The sequence below is a fragment of the Pleurodeles waltl genome, chromosome 6 (genome assembly GCF_031143425.1).
Source record: "Pleurodeles waltl isolate 20211129_DDA chromosome 6, aPleWal1.hap1.20221129, whole genome shotgun sequence".
NCBI lineage: Eukaryota > Metazoa > Chordata > Amphibia > Caudata > Salamandridae > Pleurodeles > Pleurodeles waltl.
In genome coordinates, this window is record NC_090445.1 from 1,665,359,120 (window position 1) to 1,665,379,201 (window position 20,082).

The 20,082-nt window shown below is 45.4% G+C and overlaps 1 protein-coding gene across 3 annotated transcripts in view; it reads left to right on the forward strand.

Moving 5' to 3' along the window:
- NACC2 (NACC family member 2) overlaps positions 1 to 20,082 on the forward strand; it is a 264,936-nt gene that overhangs the window by 236,577 nt on the left and 8,277 nt on the right. For all 3 annotated transcript variants that reach the window (XM_069241635.1, XM_069241637.1, XM_069241636.1), the window contains exons 4-5: positions 12,637 to 12,742; positions 16,236 to 16,333. In XM_069241635.1, the coding sequence (XP_069097736.1) occupies positions 12,637 to 12,742; positions 16,236 to 16,333 (204 nt within the window). The remainder of the gene's footprint in view (positions 1 to 12,636; positions 12,743 to 16,235; positions 16,334 to 20,082) is intronic.

Below are 20,082 nucleotides of genomic sequence, written 5' to 3' on the forward strand. Positions count from 1 at the left end.
TCTACTCTGCATCATTGTCCTCTATGCCACTGCACTCCACACCAACGCATTCTGCTCCATACCACTCCACTCTTCACCAGTGTACTCTGTGCCAGTCTACTCTACGCCACTCTATTCTACTCTGCACTCTACACCACTGTACTCTACCGTGCACCACTCCACTCTGAAACAATCCACTCTGTGCCACTCCACTTTGCTTCTGTCCACTCTACCCCACTTTATTCAAAACCAATGCACTCTACAACAATCTACTGTGCACCACTGCACTCTACTCCACTATACCCTACAGCACTTCATGCCACTGCAGTATACACCACTGAACTCTATGCACTTGTTATCTATGCCCCTCTATTTTACTCTGCACCGCTGTAGTCTACGCACCTGCTCTCTGCCCCCCTACTCTGCTTCACTCTACGCAACTACACTCCATACCAATGCATATTACACCACTCTACTATACACCACTGCACTCTACTACAGTCTACTCTGCAACACTACACTCTCTGCCACTGAAATTTGCATAAGTCTATCAGTGCACACTACACCTCTACACTCTTTGCCACTACTCTCAACATCACTCTACGCCACTGCACTCCAGCCTGTGCCACTCCACTCTATACCATTCTACTTTGCAAAACTGCACTCTCCACCAGTTAACCCTACGCTACTCTGCTCTGCACACTATGCTACCGCACTGTACTCTGCACCACTACTCTACATCAGTCTGCGCCAATGCACTGTACGCCAATACATGCCATTCTACTCTGCACGCTCCAGGCCACTGCACTTTACATCAATCCACTCTAAGCCACTCAGCAACACTGCATTATTCCACTGCGCCATTTCACTCTGCCACTCCACTCTATGCCACTTCAATCTACCTTTTGCCACTCTTCGCCACTCTCTATTATACATCTCTGCACTCTACACCACTTTACTCCACCCAGTGCACTCTACACCACTTTACCCAAAACCAATACACTCTCCGTCAGTCTAGTCTGCACCACTGCACTGTACAGCACTCTACACCATAGCACTCTACGTCACTTCTCGTAGAGTACTGTGGTGTAGAAACTGACTGTTTCCTGGTGGGCAGGGGCGTCGGGAACCACCCACTTTAGCAGCTACATTGGGGCGGGGTTCTTTATAGCGCTTTTATCTGTAACTTGACAGAGAAAAGCTCATAATGAACGCCACAAGGCAATCAAGAATTGTCAAAGGCAATAGGCCTCACATATTCAAGAGCTATTGGCTTTGTCAATGTGTTTTAGCCATGTTGTAGACCAGCCTGGCTACTGTTCAGCATGGCTATAAGTTATTGTGGTGAAGGAGAGTGGTGTGGAGTGGAGCCTCATTAAGTGCAGTAGGATGGAGTTTTATTGAGTGGAGTTGAGTGGATTGGCATGAAGTGGTGTAGTGTTGTGGAGGGACTTAGTGTCCCAGAGTGGACAGGCATGGCATAAAGTGTCGTGGAGTGGCAGAGTGTTGTAGAGTGTTGTATAGAACAGTTATCGCCATAGAGTGGGGTGGCACAGAGTGGAGCAGTGTAGGAGAGTGGAATGGCTTGGAGTGGGGTGGAGTGTTGTAGAGTCGAGTGACATGGCGTGGAGTACTGGAATAGAGCTGAGTGGAGTAGTGTGTGATAGAACAGAGTGGAGTAAGTTGCAGGGAGTTGTGTAGAGCATCGTAAATTGGAGTAGTGTTGTGGAGTGTCCGAGTAGAGTTTAATCGAATAGAACATCATGGAATGGAGTATCAGAGAGTGGAGTACAGTGGCCTAGAGGCAGTGACGTAGAGTGCAGTGGTGTAAAGTGGTGCAGAGTAGATTGCAGTGGAATAGGGTGTTGTGGCGTAGAGTAGATTGTTTCAGAGTAGAGTGGAGTGGAGGGGTGCAGGTTAGAGTGCAAAGGTGTAGCATGGCATAGAGTACAGTGCTGTGCAGTGGCGTGGAGTGCACTGGTACAAAATAGATTAAAGTGGTGTGGAGTGATGCAGAGAGTGGTGGCGTAGAGTGTGGTAGAGTTGAGTGGTGCAGAGTAGAGTGCTGTTGCATAGAGTGCAGTGGCACAAAGTAGATTGGTGCAGAAAGCAGTGGCGTAGAGTGCAGTTGTGCAGAGTAGAATAGAGTGGTGTAGAATGTAGTGACGTACAGCGTAATAGTGTATAGTTGTGTAGTGTTCAGTGGTATAGAGTGACATTGAGTTTAGTGGCAGAGAGTGCAGTCCTGCAGAGTACAGTGTAGTACAGAGCAGTGTTGTAGAGTGGTGCAGAATAGAAATGGAGAATAGAGTTGCGTAGAGTGCAGTGACGTAGTGCACAATGGTGTAGATCAGTGGTTCCCAACCTGTGGTCCGGGGACCCCAGGGGGTCAGCGAAGCCTCCTCAGGGGGTCCGTGACTCCTTAGAAGATTCAATAATATTAAGATTAGGTTAGTAATGAGTCATTGGGGGGGTCCACGGATTCCAATAAGGATCCAGTTGGGGTCCCCAGGTTCCATAATGAAAAAGTGGGGGTCCACAGAAGTCAAAAGGTTGGGAAACACTGGCGTAGATTGGAGTAGTTTGCAGTGGCATAGCTGGCAGTGGCGTAGGATGTTGCTGAGTAGAGTGCAGGAGTACATCTAGAGAAAGCAAGGGATGACGACCAACCATAAGGACAAAGTATTTTTTGGAAAAAGCTAGAAGACAGAAGGATTTTTGTTTAAAAAATTATAAATCCAGAACGCTTAGATCTGTAAGTAAGAGTTTGAGAAAAAAACACCTCAATTGAGATGGGTCATAGAAAGAGCACCAGAAGATGCTCCCCTCCCCCAGAAACAACGCAGAACACGTCTCCCTTCCCAAAAGCAAGCCACGGAAGGTTGATGCTCAAAATAAACTGAAGGCACGCGGAGGTGGGATGGTGGGGTGCAAAGAATTTGTCGGCCTTCCTGCTGGAAACTCAACGACGAATCCCATGCATCCTGGAGATTCCCACTGTGAGATATCTTACAACCACAGGTTCTCATTTATTGTTGGTTACATTCTTCTTTTGGCCCTAGCATTTTACTTTTCTGTCCCTGTTGTCTGAAAAAGTCTTCTGCGCATGATCCGAAGACCAATTATTCTTATAAAACAAGGCAGCTTTGTACATTTGTGAAAATATTGTGGATTCTAGGCTTTCCTTTCAGAGATCACTTATTTTTCACCATATGTGGGGGATTTGAGAATGTAGCCCTGGTCCCTACTGGCATCACCAGCTGATTTAGGTCTGTAAATGAGAGGCTTGAGAAACGACAGCTAGAGCAGGTGGAGACATGGGGTGAGTTGATTATTTTCTTAATCATTTGTGTTTCTTAGGGGGGTAACAAATGTGTCGCTGGTCATTTGTTGCATGAATTTCTGTAGGCGCACTCAACCAGTTTTGGGCAGTCATTCTGCTGACCTGGCCGCTGAATAGAGCGGGTATGCTGAAGCTAAGAAAACACACTCACACACTCACTCTCACTCACTCACACTTTCTCTCACTCTTTTTTGGTAGTCCCCCTAGGTGCCTCAACACTCCCACCCACTGCACTCCGGGCCTGCCCACAACACTGCCTATCTATCTCCATTTCGTCTTCATTGAAATAAAGCACTTCCATCCCGCCAAATAACTACGTTAACTGAATACGACATCAATAAAATACATTCTAAATGTGATTTAATTAGGCGTAGGGGTTTCAGAGAGTTCACAGGAAGCATCTTTTGATAATGTATCGCCTTTAATCAGACTAATTGGCTGAAAACCTTTGTGAAACCTTTCTGGAGCTCTCTTCTCTTTATCACAAAGGCCCAGTCCTATGTTCTGCCCTTTTTGTGCTGATACTGAATTTCATCATTCGCTCTTTAAAGGGCAGTTGCCCTTGTACTCCCACAGATGCTAGCGAAATGTGGATGTTTCCTTTCATCTTATGGTACCCTGCACACCGAGCATGCCCAGTCAAGTGTGTTGTAGAAAGCAGCGATCCCGCAGCAATGTGCTCGTTCGAATGTAAATGTAAATTAGCACTTGTATAGCGCACTACTCACCCGTTAGGGTCTCAAGGCGCTGTACTCATACCGCTATGGAACCCCTCCTGGCTTTTCCCTGTGAGGCACCCACTCCTGAGCACCTCCAGGGTGAAGCCAGGCATCGAATGTTATGTGACCTGTGCCACATACACAAAGGGTCACACGTTCACTTTAGGTGTCCTCTTGGAGTGATCCTCACATAGGTACTGTGGCACGTATGTGGGTGGCAGGAAGTTCTCAGTAGTGAAGATCTGTTTACCATCTGGAGTGAGTGATCTATTAGCTCCTCGTGCTCTCTTGAATCCTTCTGGTTGCTCCTAGTGACAAGTACGTAGGAAGTGAGGTCGGCAGTTTGATGGTGGCCAACGGTGCAGCCGGCTTCAGTGCGGCTGCCTGCGTTTTTAACCCTTACTTTTTCAAAGTGACCTTATCTTCCAGTAGACAAGCAAAATGCTGTTTACAACAGTTTTCTCCCAGTGCTAACTATTTTAATCAGGTCTGTCCCTGGTTAACCGCTGGTCTTAAGCCCATAAGTTCAAGCCACTTAGTAAGTATTCCTAAGAAAGGTTGCAAAGTGTAGATTCATAACTTTATATCATTTTCTTGAACCATCGCTCAGATCACTGTCCCCACCATGTTTCTGCTCTGCAAGTGATTGCAATTGTGGACGTTTTTTGTCTTGGAAGTGAGATTTGCGACTAGATGTTATGGGGTGGTGCTGGTATCGGTTATCGGGGTCTGGTCGGAATTTAAGAGCAGGGATGCCCTGTTTCTAGACATTTCTATCTATATTGTCTCTTTAGTACGTGTGGATATTGAACCACAAATTCCTTTTATTGTGTGAGTATGCCATGTGACATTAAATAAGCAATAACAAGTTACTTTTATGTGCTGAAATTCGGAGCAGGAGTCCTGGTAAATCCACACCAGCTGTACGAACCTGGCACGGTGCGATCATTATGTAGGGTTGGATACAGACGTAACATTAATCCACCTGCGATGTACAACAACAAAGGAAATGTGCTCCTTGTAAGGAGAATTGTCTCAGTTCAGTCAACAGTTGTCTCCACCATGGGTACGTACATCGGTTGGAGTAGCTAAACAGATCAAGGTAGGTCTTCAGCCATCGCGTGTCAAATTGTGTAAAAGTCGCTCTTCGGTCTCCCTGTGTTTTTAAGCGGTGCCTCGTTTCACAATAATATTACCCTGTAGGCCTTCTAAATAAAATATTATCAGGTTAGACACCGTTTCATCCCGCATTCAATAAAATCACTTGCCTTCCTGGTTTCATGGTGGTCACCACAGAGAGGCATCTGATCTGCTGGCCAAGACAAGTTTTTTGCTGGCAACTAGGTTCAAACACCAGCTAAATAAAGCCTTTGGAAACACTCTGTCATCTTGGATAATTAGCCGTCTTCTTCATCTTTGCTTTCCCATGTAGCGACTGATAATAGAGAGGTGGAACCTAGGCAGGTTGGATGGAAAAAACTTATTCTGAACTCGGTCTTGTCCATGAGGCTCTGCGTGGCTGCTTCCCTCTTACAACTGATGCTCCTGTGCCCTCAACCAGAGTCCCAAAGCCCACCTCTCGTAGCGTGATGCCTGCCTTTTGGGGCAGACCCTGCATGAAGGGTAGTCCTCCTCCAGCAACATAGCTTTTACCTCTTGAGCTATAGGGGACTTGAGAATAAGACCGTAAAGATCTGCCGACTGTCCTGTTCCGTGAAACAAGTCAACACTGCTTACATTCCTCCAATCGCCTTGCTTCAGTTCTTTTCCCGTTATCGCCACAAGTGCCTTGGAGCATCCCAAAGGCAGAACAACACTGTAAATTCACGGTTCATAAGTTGATCATGGTAGCATTAAGAGGTACATTTAGATGTGGATAATAGGGAGAGATTGGTTTGGTTGAACTCGGTATGCTGTGCAATCCTTGCCTGAATGAGGCCAGTAAGGCTTTCTGTGCACATACATTTTGGATGTACCATGTTCTCTGCCAAGTATCTGGGGTTTTCTTTTACAGAGCTGTGACTTATATGTTTGCTATGGTCGGTCAGAAACAGACCTCACTCATTGTGAACGGCGGAGGATTTTTGTGGCATTCCTTTGGTATTTATTTCAGTTCATATCTCGCTCATAATAAGTGGCACATTCTTTGGGTAACTCTCACTTCAGTGCTGTATGGGCTTGCTGTTGCCGGTGACCACAAGTGAGCCAGCGCAAGAATGTGTGACTCAGTACTTCGCAAAAGGGCTGCTGGTAAAGGATTTCACCTCATATGCCAAGACTCCTGGCTCCCATCACTTAATTAGCAAATTTGTGTACGAAGAACTATGCTTTTCCCTACATCATCAAGGTGAGGCGTAGGCTTCTCTTAAAATCAAGAGATGCATTGGGATTTGATGTGGCAGAAAAGTCGTATTCTAGTGAATGGAGCTTCTGTTAAAAAATGTTTGCATACAAAATTCTGCCTGGCTTGCTAAAAAAAAACAACAAAAAAACTTGTGTCATGGTTATAACAACCGAGTTTCATCTTCAGGTGCACTATCATCTCCAAAGTGACTAGTAGTGAATTCATTTTCGGTTTAAACTGCCTCTTCCTTATGTAGATGCTTGTGTTTTCCTGGCTACTTAACATCCATGGTTGAGCCCCATATCACAGAACAACTACTGAGGTCTGCTACGGTCGCCTTAGAGAATCCTCCAGGACTTTAAAATTTCCCACCAAAGGCATTCAAGATTTCACCTCTGTTTCAGAGCAGACCTGTAAAATATATCCGTAGGGGAGATGCCCATATGAGTGAACGCCCGGGTTAGTTTGTTACCAGACTCATGTGCTTTGGGTGCTGTCACAGTGGATCCCAGCGACAAACTCATGGATGCTGCTTCATGTGAGAAGGGATACAGTTACCTGTGTTAGCGAGCTGTGGGTGAATGGCACAGATTAGATGCTGCTCACTTAACGTTTTCCAACAAAATAGCTCTTGGGGTTTAAGGTGCAAACAAATAGCATTTACATTTGTATATCTTGTCTAGAACTGCCATTCTTTGCTTGGTGGCCCTTGGCAGGAGCAATCAGTGATGGGCGACCTGAACAGGAGGGTTCTAGCACTGTGCCCTGATAGTTCTGTAGCAGGCAGGCTGGCAGCTAATGGGTTTACAGCCACAGAGCCTCAGAAACCCAGAAATGTCCCCCAACTCTAAATGAGGTGAGAAATCATGACTTTGGTAGGGGAAAGATTCACCAAATTGTGTCTAAGCTCCTGCTCGCCCAAATTTTGAATGAGTTCCTAATATGTTCCTGTAGGTCCTGCAATGGTAGGAAAATGTCCAGAATAAATGGGCTGTTATCTTTTCCTCTTGCCACTTTGTCTACTCTGATGCCTGAGTGCCTAAGCGATGCCTGTCAGATCTCAGAACAGAGGTCCACCCACTCTGCCCATCCTGATCATTAGTCTCAAAGGCACTACATGGCTCCATCTTCTTTAATCTTGTTTAGACAATGCTGTATGTAGTTCCATAGCTTCAGTCCCATGCTGTACACAAATTATTTACGCATTGTTCTGCCAGCCCTGTTGTATGGTCTAGGCATTACTTGTCTTTTTTCATTGCGGTGTTCTCCCATTGTTTTGCCATTGAGGCATCATGTAGTTGTTGGTGTGTGGGTCACATAACCCTGGCAATACTCAAATGCCAGTGTCTGGTTCTGCAACATTGCCATTTGTGAGGGTGTTGGAGGCAATAGAGGTATTGTTAGGCAGTTTACACCTTGAAGCAAATTACATTGTATTATAGTTATGTACCTGTCTAACAATACGGTTAAAAAAACAGGCTCAGGCTACTTAAGTTGTACAAGGGACACACAAATCAGTTATCCTCATAAAAGAGCGGTACGGTCACATCCCTTCACATACACAACAAAGATCTGGATTGAACTAATTTTACTTTCACATTAATAAATACAATAACTAAACTCCATTCTCACCAAATCTCTACCAACCAAGCACAGCCATACATAACCAACCAAAATAAATCTCAGAACTGTACACATAGGATGCTTTGATTAAGAAAACACTGTAAAATAGTGATGTTCGAGGATGCCATACAAATGCTCATGCCAACTGGGCCCGTAGAAATCATCCCGGGCTCTTCTGGCTCCAGTTCATGCTTCCAGTCGTGTCCTGTGGTCCATGCCAGTGTCTTCCATGCTCCGCTGACTCATGACTCAACCCTGAGCTCTCAGTGGCTAACTCTGGACCTCTGATGCTGTATGGATCACAAAGGTGCAACCAGACTCGACCGCTGCCTCAGCGCCAGTACCATCGATGCTGGAGGCCTTATTAGGATCCGACTCTAAGGTGGTTAAGAGTATGTGAAATATTCCTCACAACACCAGCAATAACGATTAGGTGGCCTTAATTAGACTTGCTACCTAGACCACCAAGGCAAGAAAATGCCTCTTTCGCTGTAGGGGCAGAAAAGGGAAGCAGAGATGCTAGTCTTAGAGCTCCCTAGCTGTTAAAGTAAGACAAAGCTGTTAACTGAGATCCTTCAACTTGGTCCAGCTTCTTCTTAGCCACTATTGCAGTTCAGTGCGACTCTTACAGAGCCCCTTAGAGTCACTTGGTCCAAGCCATGCTCAGGCCCTCTGGTCAGTTTAGCTGTTGCTGAATGGCCTAGGCCGCCCCTGATGATCCTGATTTTTTTAACACAGCACTTTAAGCCTGAAAGTCTGGTGTGACGGGTGTTGATGAGTAAAGTTACCCCAATGAGATTCTTAGGCCAGTTTGACCTTGAGATCCAGGAATGTAGTTCGATTTACAGTCATGTTCACCCATGCTTCATGGTATGGTCAGTAAAATATTGGTGGCCATCCCAGAACACATCAGTGCCTCACTGGCTCAAACGATAAATGATGTCCAGGATGCAGCAAAGTATGTCTTGCGTGCTGGTTTGGATACCCATGGATATTGTCACCAGTGGAGCCTTTTTAAAGGTTACGCCTGAATGCGGTCAACTGGATTTTCATAAAAGGTACAGGCATCCCTAGTTGACAAGCTCTTGAATGGCTCTAGATTGGCGAGAAGGTCGATTCCATGATGTAACGATTTACGAACCGTCAAGATGTGGCACGATCCTTAGGACTCTTGTCTTCTGCCCCCCAACAGTTCCATCAACAGTGCAGACAGTTTAGGGGTTATTCAAGGAGGCCAGCCTTCTGAACCTGTGCAGAAGCGAGAGGTCCAGTCCTATTGAGGCGGAGGTTTTAATGTCTATTGAAGAGGAGATTTTGAAGCCGTTTGAACCCGAAGTGACAACTCTCTTCTCTTACTCCTCTGCTACATCAGCTGCCACACAGAGTTAACTTGCCTTTGCAGGGTAATGCTCATCTGATAGGAGGCGGGATACTGCATTTCCTCCACCACTGGACAACTACCACAACAGACACCTGGGTCTTACCAATCATTCAGATGGGCTAGGCCCTGCTATTTATTGCCTCCCTCGTTCATTTTTCCCCAACTTCAGAGTGTATGTCAAACCACAGTCATGCTGCAGGAAGTAAACATTCTGCTTGGCAATTGTGCTATTGAGCGAGTGCCAGCTTGAGAGAGAAGGGTGTTATTCATGCTGCCACCTTGTATCAAAGAAGAAGGGAGGCCTCAGTGCTGTATTGGGCCGCGATCCACTGAATACTCTCTGCAGAAAGATACATTCAGGATCCTGGCTCTGTCCCAGTTTCTTTCTGCTATGGACCATGGAGACTGGGATGTGCCCCTAACTTGAAGGATGCGTATTTTCATATACCCATCCTGCAGACCGACATGTGTTGTCTGTGGTTCTTGGTGGGGTCAGAACGCTTATCAGTTTTATTTGCTGCCTGTCTGCCATAACTCTGCCCCTTGGATGTCTCACAAAGACAAAGTGGTAGTTGAACACGTTTGAAGGTTGGAGATACATGCACTCCTGTACCATGATGTCTGGCTGCTCATGGCGGGCTCTCCGCAGTCCGTCATGAACCACCTCCAGACAGTGGATGAATTTGCCATCTGTAAGAATTTCTACAGACGAGCCAAAGTCCCACCTGTTTCCTGTCCAGAGGATTTCCTTCTTTGAGGCTGCCATGGATATGGTGTAGTCCAAGGCCTTTCCACCACCACTTCCAGTCCATGACTTTAAGTATATGATCTTGATATGTTGGGCTCAATTCTGGGTCTCAGTGAGGACTGCTTTAAAGCTTCTTGGGCTCCTTGTCTCATGCATCTTCCTATTCCTGAACACAGGTATAATGTGCGGACTTTGCAGTGGGAAATTGGGGTTTAATTGGCCCAGCACCAGGGCTGCTTCTCAGACTCCATCCAGATTTTGCAAGAGTCAGTTCAGAATTTTGTTTGGCAGAAAAATCTGTCTGTCTTGCAGTAGACCAGTGTCTGTCCCCATCCAGATTTCACAGTTGTGACTGATGAGCCACTGCAGGGGTGGAGGGTCATCCCACACAAGTTGGGTACCATGTTTATCAGGGAAAGTGTGGGAATGCTGGGTGGTAGAATTGTGTGAATGCATACAGATGCAAGAAGTGTGCGTCGCACAAATGTGGGGAGAATGTGTGATTTTAGCCAAAGTTTAAGTCCTACAGGGCATTTTACCTAAGAAGCCATAGCCAACATTCAAGTAACATTAACCTGGATTCCCCTGGACATCTGTGGTGGCAGCGTCCGAATAGTGCATCCATTCTGCATGTCGAGAAAGAGGAAATTTGGATTTACACCACTATTGCTCAGGTGTCAAAACTGTGCCCAGAAGAATCAAAATTTCCTCATGCTTGCCAAGGGGATATGGAAGTTCTCTGGCCCAGGTGGGAAGAAAGATTGTAGGGACTTGTAGGGGGTAGGTGGTTGGTCCAAAACCAGGGCAGCCTCGCCACACCCTATATATTTCTTTGTAAGAAATATATATCCCTGGTATCTATTGGGCTTTCTGATACCCCGAGGATTGAATTGTAGTAAACCTCTCATTGTGCCCCAACAGAGGGTAGAAAAACTGTTGGGCCTCTTCTGTGGTGGGGTCGCTGCCTGGTCCCTGGTCGGACCGCATCAACCTCTTCTTTTTTCTAACTCTTTTCCCTGGTTTCTAATGGGCTTTATGCTCACCCGGGGAAGGTAGATTGGGGTTAAACATCCACGGTCTGCTCCCTTGAGGGCATAAACATTGTTGGGCCTGGCAGGTAGGGGGAGCACAGGCCCCTGGAGGGTTACCTCCCCACCCCCCCAACAGTAATAAATACACTCCCTAGTAGACTAGTGGGCTTTCTGCCCCAGTCCCATCATGGCAGATAGATTGGGTGTAAACATCCCTTATCTTCCTCCAAGGAGGGGAAAAAATATTACTGCGTGGGGGGGGGGGGGGGGGGAGGGACCAGCCCATGCTGCGTGCAGCCCCGCTCCACCCTCACAGCAGTAAATAAACCTCCCTGGTGTTTTAGTGGTCTTCCTGATTCCCTCCCCCCCCCCCCCACCCCCCCCTACTCCAGGGGTGGCGGAAAGACTGCGTCCCGGGGTGGGGGAAGCACAGGCCCTGGAGATCTTCTGCATTTTCTAGTGCAAACCCTGCTTATTTCCATGTGGTGGGGCCAGAAACCTTGACTAATTGAAAGCAAAGAACACACAAAGTGTTCCTTGCACTTAAGGAAATCAATTTCCCCCCGCCATCCTTCATTATATAGAATTAGAACATTTTGTTTAACTATTCATCAAATGTCCTTTGCCCAGAGTACATCCTCAAATTGCTCTCTGCTGTTGGAGGTGGAGAAAAATTGGTGTGACTGGAAGTTCAACAGCACTGATCAATTTTACAGTACCTGTTTAAATGGCCCCGTCTTTTCGGACTCACTCCGGGAAATCCCCAATGACGTGTAATGGTGGTATTCTGACAAAGGTGCCAGGAAATGAAGTCTTGTTTGGATCGCACTCAAGACGCCAGATCTAACAAATGCAGGTTCATGAAAAATGCTCCGAGTTCATTAACAAGAAAATGTTACTGCAATATTAATTTATTACCTAAGAAGAAAAGCATTACATTTTACTAGGAGCTTTGCCCGTATTGGACAGTACTGCTATGGCATATCAAGAGCTTTCTGCAGCAGGCTGGTTGTTTTAATATTATTTTTCACAGACAATATCTGGGCTATTTTGAGAAACAGCACGCATGTAAGACTTGGTTGTACGAAAATGGGATTGAGGAAGTGACATCACTTTCCTTTTGACCGCCCATTCGGGGTGACGTCAATGCGGGAAGTGATGTCATAGGGCCTTAGATCCCTTCCAACTAGGGGCTGGAACTTGTAGAGAGCCAGTAATTGACAGTGGTCGTAAATAGCCGTTCCCTAATGCTCTGAAAAGCATACCTGCTGGAGCATAGAGGAGTTAAATCTCAGGGCTGCACACTGCCCTCTTGTGGCAGCAGTTGTCACCATTTGATAATGCGCCTGCTTTACATGGGAGTTTTATCGGTTCATGATTCCTTTTAGTGGGTCTTTGACCTTGGTCCAGACGTCAGGGGGCGCGGTCACAGCCATCAAATGTTAACATTTCTTATCATCCCTTACAGGTTCGGCAGTGTTCATCACTCGAGGGCAGCTCATGAACTGTCATCTTTGTGCCGGCGTCAAACACAAAGTTCTTCTGCGGAGGCTTCTGGCCACCTTTTTTGATCGGTAAGTTTTCTAAGTATACTGGGTGAAAATCACCTGCTTTACAAGCCGTTCTGGAAGGGAATTTATCAAATTCTCCAATACTAAAAGGTCTAACTCTTTGCCCAGGAGCATTATTTTTGCAGGTGTGAGCGTGCGTGCGTATATGTGTATACATATATATGTGTGTGTTTTCTATATTTACATGTGTGCGTGTATGTATGTATATAAGTATATGTATGTGCGTGTGTGTATGTGTGTGTGTGTATATATATATATATATATATATATATATAATTTTTTTTTTTTTTTTTTTTTTTTTTGGGCTAGTCCTGCTGTTGCCCACTGAACATGAAAATTAGACTGGATCGTCTAGGCACCGGCTCCTTCTTTCAACTGAGATAGAAATTCAAAAAAATAAAAGTTGAAATCGAAACTCATTTCAGACCACAGCGAGGAATACACTGACAACACTCATTTCATAAAGTGGTGCAATGGCTGTGCCCCAGACTATTGAATGGTTTCCCCCCCAAACTCCCGCCCGCCCCCCCCCCCCCACCCTCCCAGAGTCTCTCCATTGTGTCTACATGTCAGTAATGAAATGGCTCAGACTTGTTGTGTCACTGTTTTACACATATCGAGTAAAACAACAAGGTGATGGATGTAATGCTTGAATTAATCTTGACCACTGGCGATCACTCGGGCTGCATCCTTATCCATTATTTTGCCAACTATGCCATCACAGTTTTGGCCCAGCCATCTGCAAATCTGTCTGGACCCTGCTCCTCATGGCAACAATCCGGCCCAAACTGCTGGGTCCTCCCTGAATCAAAACACAAGCAACCAAGGACTGGTTTCGCCCTACTTCAGGCTTAGTAAGGGTCATAGTTAGGATGTTCTTTTCCATTGCACTTTTATGGAGGCCATGGCTGAAGACAGACAATGTACTCCTTCGACAATGCACAAGTATTACTGTTGAAACAACATTGCAGCAATTATTTCAACACTTTTACTCCACTTGTAATCTTGAAAGGTTGTTTCCCTTTACAAGACAGCCCAGCGACTGCGGAGAAAGGACACTAATGACCTAAACTGTCCATTTATTTAGAGAGTCCATGCCCAGTGACCTCTGGTCAGCTGCCTCCACCCACCAAGCAAGGATCGTTCCCCTCCACCCGCACATCATGTACACAACCAGTTGTGTTTACTGACATCAGTAAGCACAAGTGGACAGCCTCCCACTCACCTGGCTTCCAAGACCCTTCGTGCGTACAGTCGCTCACTCTGCTCCATAATTCTAACTCCAGCCTCCTGTGACCAGATCTGCTCCAGTTTCTTGCATCTGCTGTCCCTGGCTGCTTCCTTTCCCCGTGCACATACTCAGATGCCAGTCCAGCTCTCCTGCTCCCAGAGACTGTCCATGAGCAGCTAAGTGTCCTTATGCACACGGTAGCCCTGCAGTATACTGAGCCTGACATTAGCAGCTGGTTGACCATCAGGCAGGCTCACTATATGTTGCATGTTCCAGAGAGCACATATTCACACTTGCATGGAAGGGCACCATACGTATGTTTATGTGAAAGGAGTATATATGACATCTGTGGATGTGATGTTGAGCTCCACCTAGGTCACTCCTAAATGTACTGGTTGCCTCAAAGCTTCTGTGGGTCACTGATAGACCAGCAAAAATGTCCAGGATTTTTTTTTCTTTCAGGCGTCTGTACAGTAAGTAATAAGATCTCGCCTATGCTCATTAAGTACTGATAGTGAGGAATAAGACACACTGACTTTGCATGGACGCGTGAGGACTTACTGGTGACCTTCGAGGATGTGGGAGGATGATACCTCATATAGGGAGTCAAAACTCCAGCAACAGGTTAGGATGAAAAGCACGCTACACAACTGTAAAACAGAAGGGACAGGCCCTCAGCCATTCGGATCCACATCACTATCTTACCCACTCACAACTATTCCTATACAGAAGCATTGGTCTGCTGGGATTACTGGCTCCGTGGTGCTCCAGGGACCTAAAATATGGAAGGAGCGGGCAACACAGAACCAGGGAGAGAGGCCAGGATTGGTGGCCTGGGACTGCATCCCTTCCCCCACCCCTCCACCTCCTTATTACGAGTGGACGATTGGAATGGGATAGAATTGAGATGCACAAGCTTCGTCCTCTTCGCCCCCACAGGGGCTTTAGGGATTGAGACATGAGTGGACGTAAGGGGGACCCTCTTGTATTCTTACAGTTACCCTATATTGAGAATATCTAAATTCCAGTGTTTTTGACTGTTAATGGAAACACTCAATAAAAATGTGTTTATAAAAAAGGACTTAGAAGTGAGAATAATGTCTTACCTCCTCTTGAAGACCTGGGTGCTTTCAGTGAATTTCAAGAAAAGTGTTGCTCATGCGGGGCCTTGGGCCGAGACCAGCAAAAGGCAAAGTAAATTAAGAACTTACTTGGATAAAGTCAGGTCGTACACATTGAGATACTTCAAACATTGCTGAAGATGTCGGGACAGGGGGGAGACCTAGAATGAGTAAAGTGTGACTGCTGTTACTTAACAAATATTTACTGAGGAAGGAGTAAGTGGATGATCTGTAGCAAGTCATTCATCTCACTTGGACTCATTCTCTGAGGTTTAAAAACAAGGACTAGAAGTGTTGCTATTGTCTATCTGTTATTTAACCTGCCTATGGCAAGGAAAGCCTCCAAGCTGCTGCCTCACACTTAATGTTTACCCCTCTTTGCTTTAGTTCCAGGTATATTTCCTTCTTAGGTACCCGAGTCCCAATTCCCTCACGCTAGATGTTTCTGCCAGATTTCAAAAGGCGTTTTGGTCAATGTTTCTTTCTCGTGATATCCCAAGTCTCTGCCCTTACGCCAGAACACCTCCCCTACTTCTCACCTGTGTCTTTACAAATGCTTCACCTCTTCTATTCGATGCACACTTTTAAATCCAGACCTGCCTGTGATGCCCTGATATTATGTTGAAATCTCCCTATATTGTGTTGAAATCTGCCTATATTGTGTTGAAATCTGCTGCTGTTGTGCTGGAATCTCCCGATTTGTGCTGAAGACCAAACAAATGTCAACTTCTAGCTAAACCTTGTACCGACCCCCTAAAAATGTAATTGCATTACACTATATAGTCGCCTTCTCTACCTATATATTTTATATGTATCTCTACTTACAGAACTCTGGCGCACTTTGGCCTGGTCAATAATAAATACAATTATTAAATACATAAATGAGGTCGCACTCTGTGGCGAGTGGTCTTATTTTTAAGATATTTCAATGTAAAAGGGATGGGGTAAATTGGCGAAATAAATAACATGACCCCCGCCCCACCCCAAGGAATAGACACTTGTCTCAGAAACAAAATTGTTCACACAAAAAAATGATATACATATAGAACAGATAGATTTGACAAGAGGCACAGTTCCTATGTAGTTCTCTCATTTTTCTGTAATGAAGCCTGATTATTAAGTGAGATTTTTGGTTAATTTGCAGGAACACACTTGCAAACAGCTGTGGTACTGGAATCCGATCGTCCACCAGTGACCCCAGTCGCAAACCACTGGACAGCCGGGTACTCAATGCAGTCAAGTGTAAGGATCACTTGTTTAAAACAGTTCAATGCCTTGTGCACTGCTACAGATGTTTGTTGTAATTGATGCTTGTTGGCACTCTACAGTTTGATGCTTGCTTGATGGGTGGATCACTGATACCTGCCTTGCTTATTAAGCAGCCAGCAACTGCCAGTTTATTGGTTGTATCCTTTAATGTGGTTGGACAGGTCTTCTAGCTAGCATACTTGTTTCATTTAGTTGAAATGAGCACATTTGCAAGAATTATGTCAAACCGTGAACCGGTGGGGCAGATCATCCGTATAACTACTTGAGTGAGATATTTGGGTTAGTTGTTCCTTCATATTTGGAAAAGGATGTTAATTAGCGTAGTAAATTGACAAAAAAGTAAGTACTCTTTAGATCCAACTCTTGCATTATCTATTAATATCTATTAAAGGATAGGAGAATCTAAAATGTTGATTTCTTCCAGCATCTCCTGATATTACTACGTTTGCACCTTTTTAAAAAAACTCTTAAGGAAATACTAGATAACTTTATTTGGCACAAGAGGAGATTGTTTTGTTTACCACGCGAAACAGTTCTGCCTAGGCCAGAGTGTATAAGATACTTCTGGGGTGCATGTCTACCATAAACACAGTAACCCATACATCCAAACAGATGTGGGGCTATAGTTTGAATTTTGGAGGAGGTAGTGGCATTGGATTCACACATTGGGCTTTTGATGAAATTTGCTTTCTAGCTTTTCAAAAGATGAAACTGAAGTCGACCTAGGATACAGAAAATTAGTTGACATCCGGGTTACCCAGTGGGTATGCTAGATGCAGTTTTATAGGGAATCCAAATGTCCCCATACTGCAGAGGAGTAGATGCTGTATTAGTCCCTAGACTTTTCAGACTCCAAGGGAAATATACAGAACAAATTCCACCAGAAAATTAGGCCCACTCTGTGTACCTAGATGACAAAGTGCTCTATTAGCGGATGAGTCATGCAAAGATTGAGCACCTCCCCAATACTTAGGGAAACAATTTATGACTAGGAATGTACTGCCCAAATGTGCACTCAATTTTATCATTAACTTTAGCGACATTCTCAGACTTAAAGCGGAGACTAAATTAGTCAAAGCAATGTTCGATGTAGCAGTTTGGGTAAAGCTTTTAATCTGGTGTGGGTTTGAATTAACAGTGGGGTATCAAAGACGACTATATCTGCAGTAACATGTATATTTTGCACCTGTGCAACTTACCGGAATGCATCCTAGAACAAGGCAGTTCTTCCCAAGATGTTGTAATGAAAAGGCGGACGATTTACTTGTGGTTCTTGAAGAGTCATTATGTGGGACCATTGTGAACTACTGCTAGGGTGCAGGTCGAGTTCAGCATGATGATAACTTCTATATGGACATCAGAGAGGGCGGTGTTGGGTATGGAGCCTGAGACTTAGACAAAAAAAATTGCAGCTCAGTGGTTGAGTTCAATGACACCAAATGTGGCACACCGCTTAATTGTCATAGGGTGGAAGGAGGCATATATTCCACACTCTTTCCTGCTAGCTACAGTAAATGTGCTGGGTGACAGGCAAAGAACCATTAGGTGACACCCTGCATCCTCACGCTGGCTCTACACTGTACCGGAAGTAAACGCCACATCTGCGCTCTGGCATCTGTTCATTTCTTTCCACATCTTCTAGTGCGGATCTGGAGATTCACTCCCATATTAGTCGACCTCTGGCGACTTCTTAGAAATTAAATCCAGTGTGCTACGAACTGGTGTCCTCTCCTGAAACTACAAGTTTCAAACCATGCAATGGCTATAGAAAAGAAATGTTGGACATGGACCACAATGGGGTGTGTCCCTGGTGTTTGGGCTCAGGGCACAAATCTGTTTTTGCGATGAGTGTGATTATTATACATCCAAAGATGATTTGGAATCAAGAAATGAAGCTGTACATCCGTAAACATAAAAAGTTAAAGCACTCTCATAAGTCTTGCTCTAAGGTTCGGACTTGTTCTCGCTCTTCAACCTTACAGTCATCCACTGATCCACTGCGCCCAGAGTATCCTAGGCCTTTGGCTCTGCCGCAGCTGATTGAGGCCATCGAAGAGGTCATGCTGCAGATTTCCAGTATACTTCCAGGTCCCACTAGCCCACCTGTGGGCCTCCTGTCAGGTAACTGCTGGTAGGTCTATCCCTCACACAGCCTGAACCTTTAGAACCGGTGCCAGTTCCCGTACTCATTCTGGTACATACGTCTACTCCTGTTCCAGGACCTGCGCCAAGCTGTCTCTTGTTGACTCCAGTACTGTAGCCACCAGAACTGGTAGAGAATCTGATGCAGTTTCTGATGTCTAACATTAAACCTTCAGCCCAATCTCAGCCAGTGTTGGACTGCAACATTATTAAAGTGCAGCCTGTCTTCATACAGCCTGAAACTGTACCAATGCCCCTTAGAGGGCGGAAGCACCGGCTCTTTTTGGCTCTGATTCCGAGTAATCAGAACTGATGGATTAAGCCCAGATCTAGGGGTAAATGTTTGATTGGTTCCGCATTCCATCCATCATTTTTGTTTGTTTGTTGATTCTGAGCAAGGCACACCACCAGAGGAAGAGGAGGATTGTGAGAAGGGCTGTGGTGGTCTTCCTCCTCATTATGAAGATGATCATTTTTACATGGACTTACAAGAGGCCCGAGGTCCTGATACAGAGGCTGACTTCCCATTTGGGCTACCAGTGGAAGAGTTGCAGTAGTGTCCAATGAGCAGCTGAAATCCTGGAATTGCAGCTGCCTTCATTCAAGACTAAGACTAACATCTTTACTGAAATGTTTTAGCCTATGTCTGCCCTATCTGAGCCTTGGCTTCTGTTTAACAAGGCTCTTCCTGATACCCTGTTGGACACTTGGTCAAAGCCCTGTCCTTGCCCACCAGTGAATAGGCAGGTGGTCAGGTGTCAGACTGGTGCCCAGTGATCCTGATTTTCTCACTAAACATCTTACCCAAGGGCCCCTGATGGTTCAGGCTTTAACCAGCAAGGTGAATCCCAGTTCATTAACGAGAGAGTCCAAGAGGAGCAAGGTGTTTGATAAATGAATGCTCTTTAGCTGGCTTGGCATTGAGATCAATCACTATTGTACTGATTGCCTGTGAAGGGAAATTTGCCCCAGTTTTGTGGTCCGATGCTGCGTGTGGATACATTCACACAATTTTTTCAAGATGTACAAGCCTCTCTCATGGAAATACCCTTTGATTAATCACATCTAATGCAGAGAAGGCATGGCAAGCTCCTTGGGTCTTTTGACTTGTACCAAGCAGTTCACGTGTCAATTCAGAAGATTCAAAATCTACTCCAGGGGGCTAGCGTACAGACAGTGCCAGTTGCCCCAACCATTACTGCAATCACACCTGTCCTTTTGATGCTGGGGATATGGCTCTGGCAGGAAAAACACCGACCAGACGTGGCACCACTCCTCTCAGCTCTCTTCCACTGCTGTAACAGCAACTGAGCTGATTTAGATTTAGCAGAGCATACCCATCCTGTTGGAGCAACGTTAATTTGTTCCTTCCTTATTGGTGATCCATCACGTCCAACAGATGGGTCATTCAAAATCATTCAGCTTGGCTATGCCCTTCCATTTCTTTTTGCTACCATTTCTTCCAGCCACCATCTTCTTTTTGCATCCATTTCTTTTTCGCCAAATCTTTCCCCTACATCTGGCTTATTTTCAGAGGAGCACCTCCCGCTTCTGTTACAGGAGGTGCAAGTGTTGCGCTC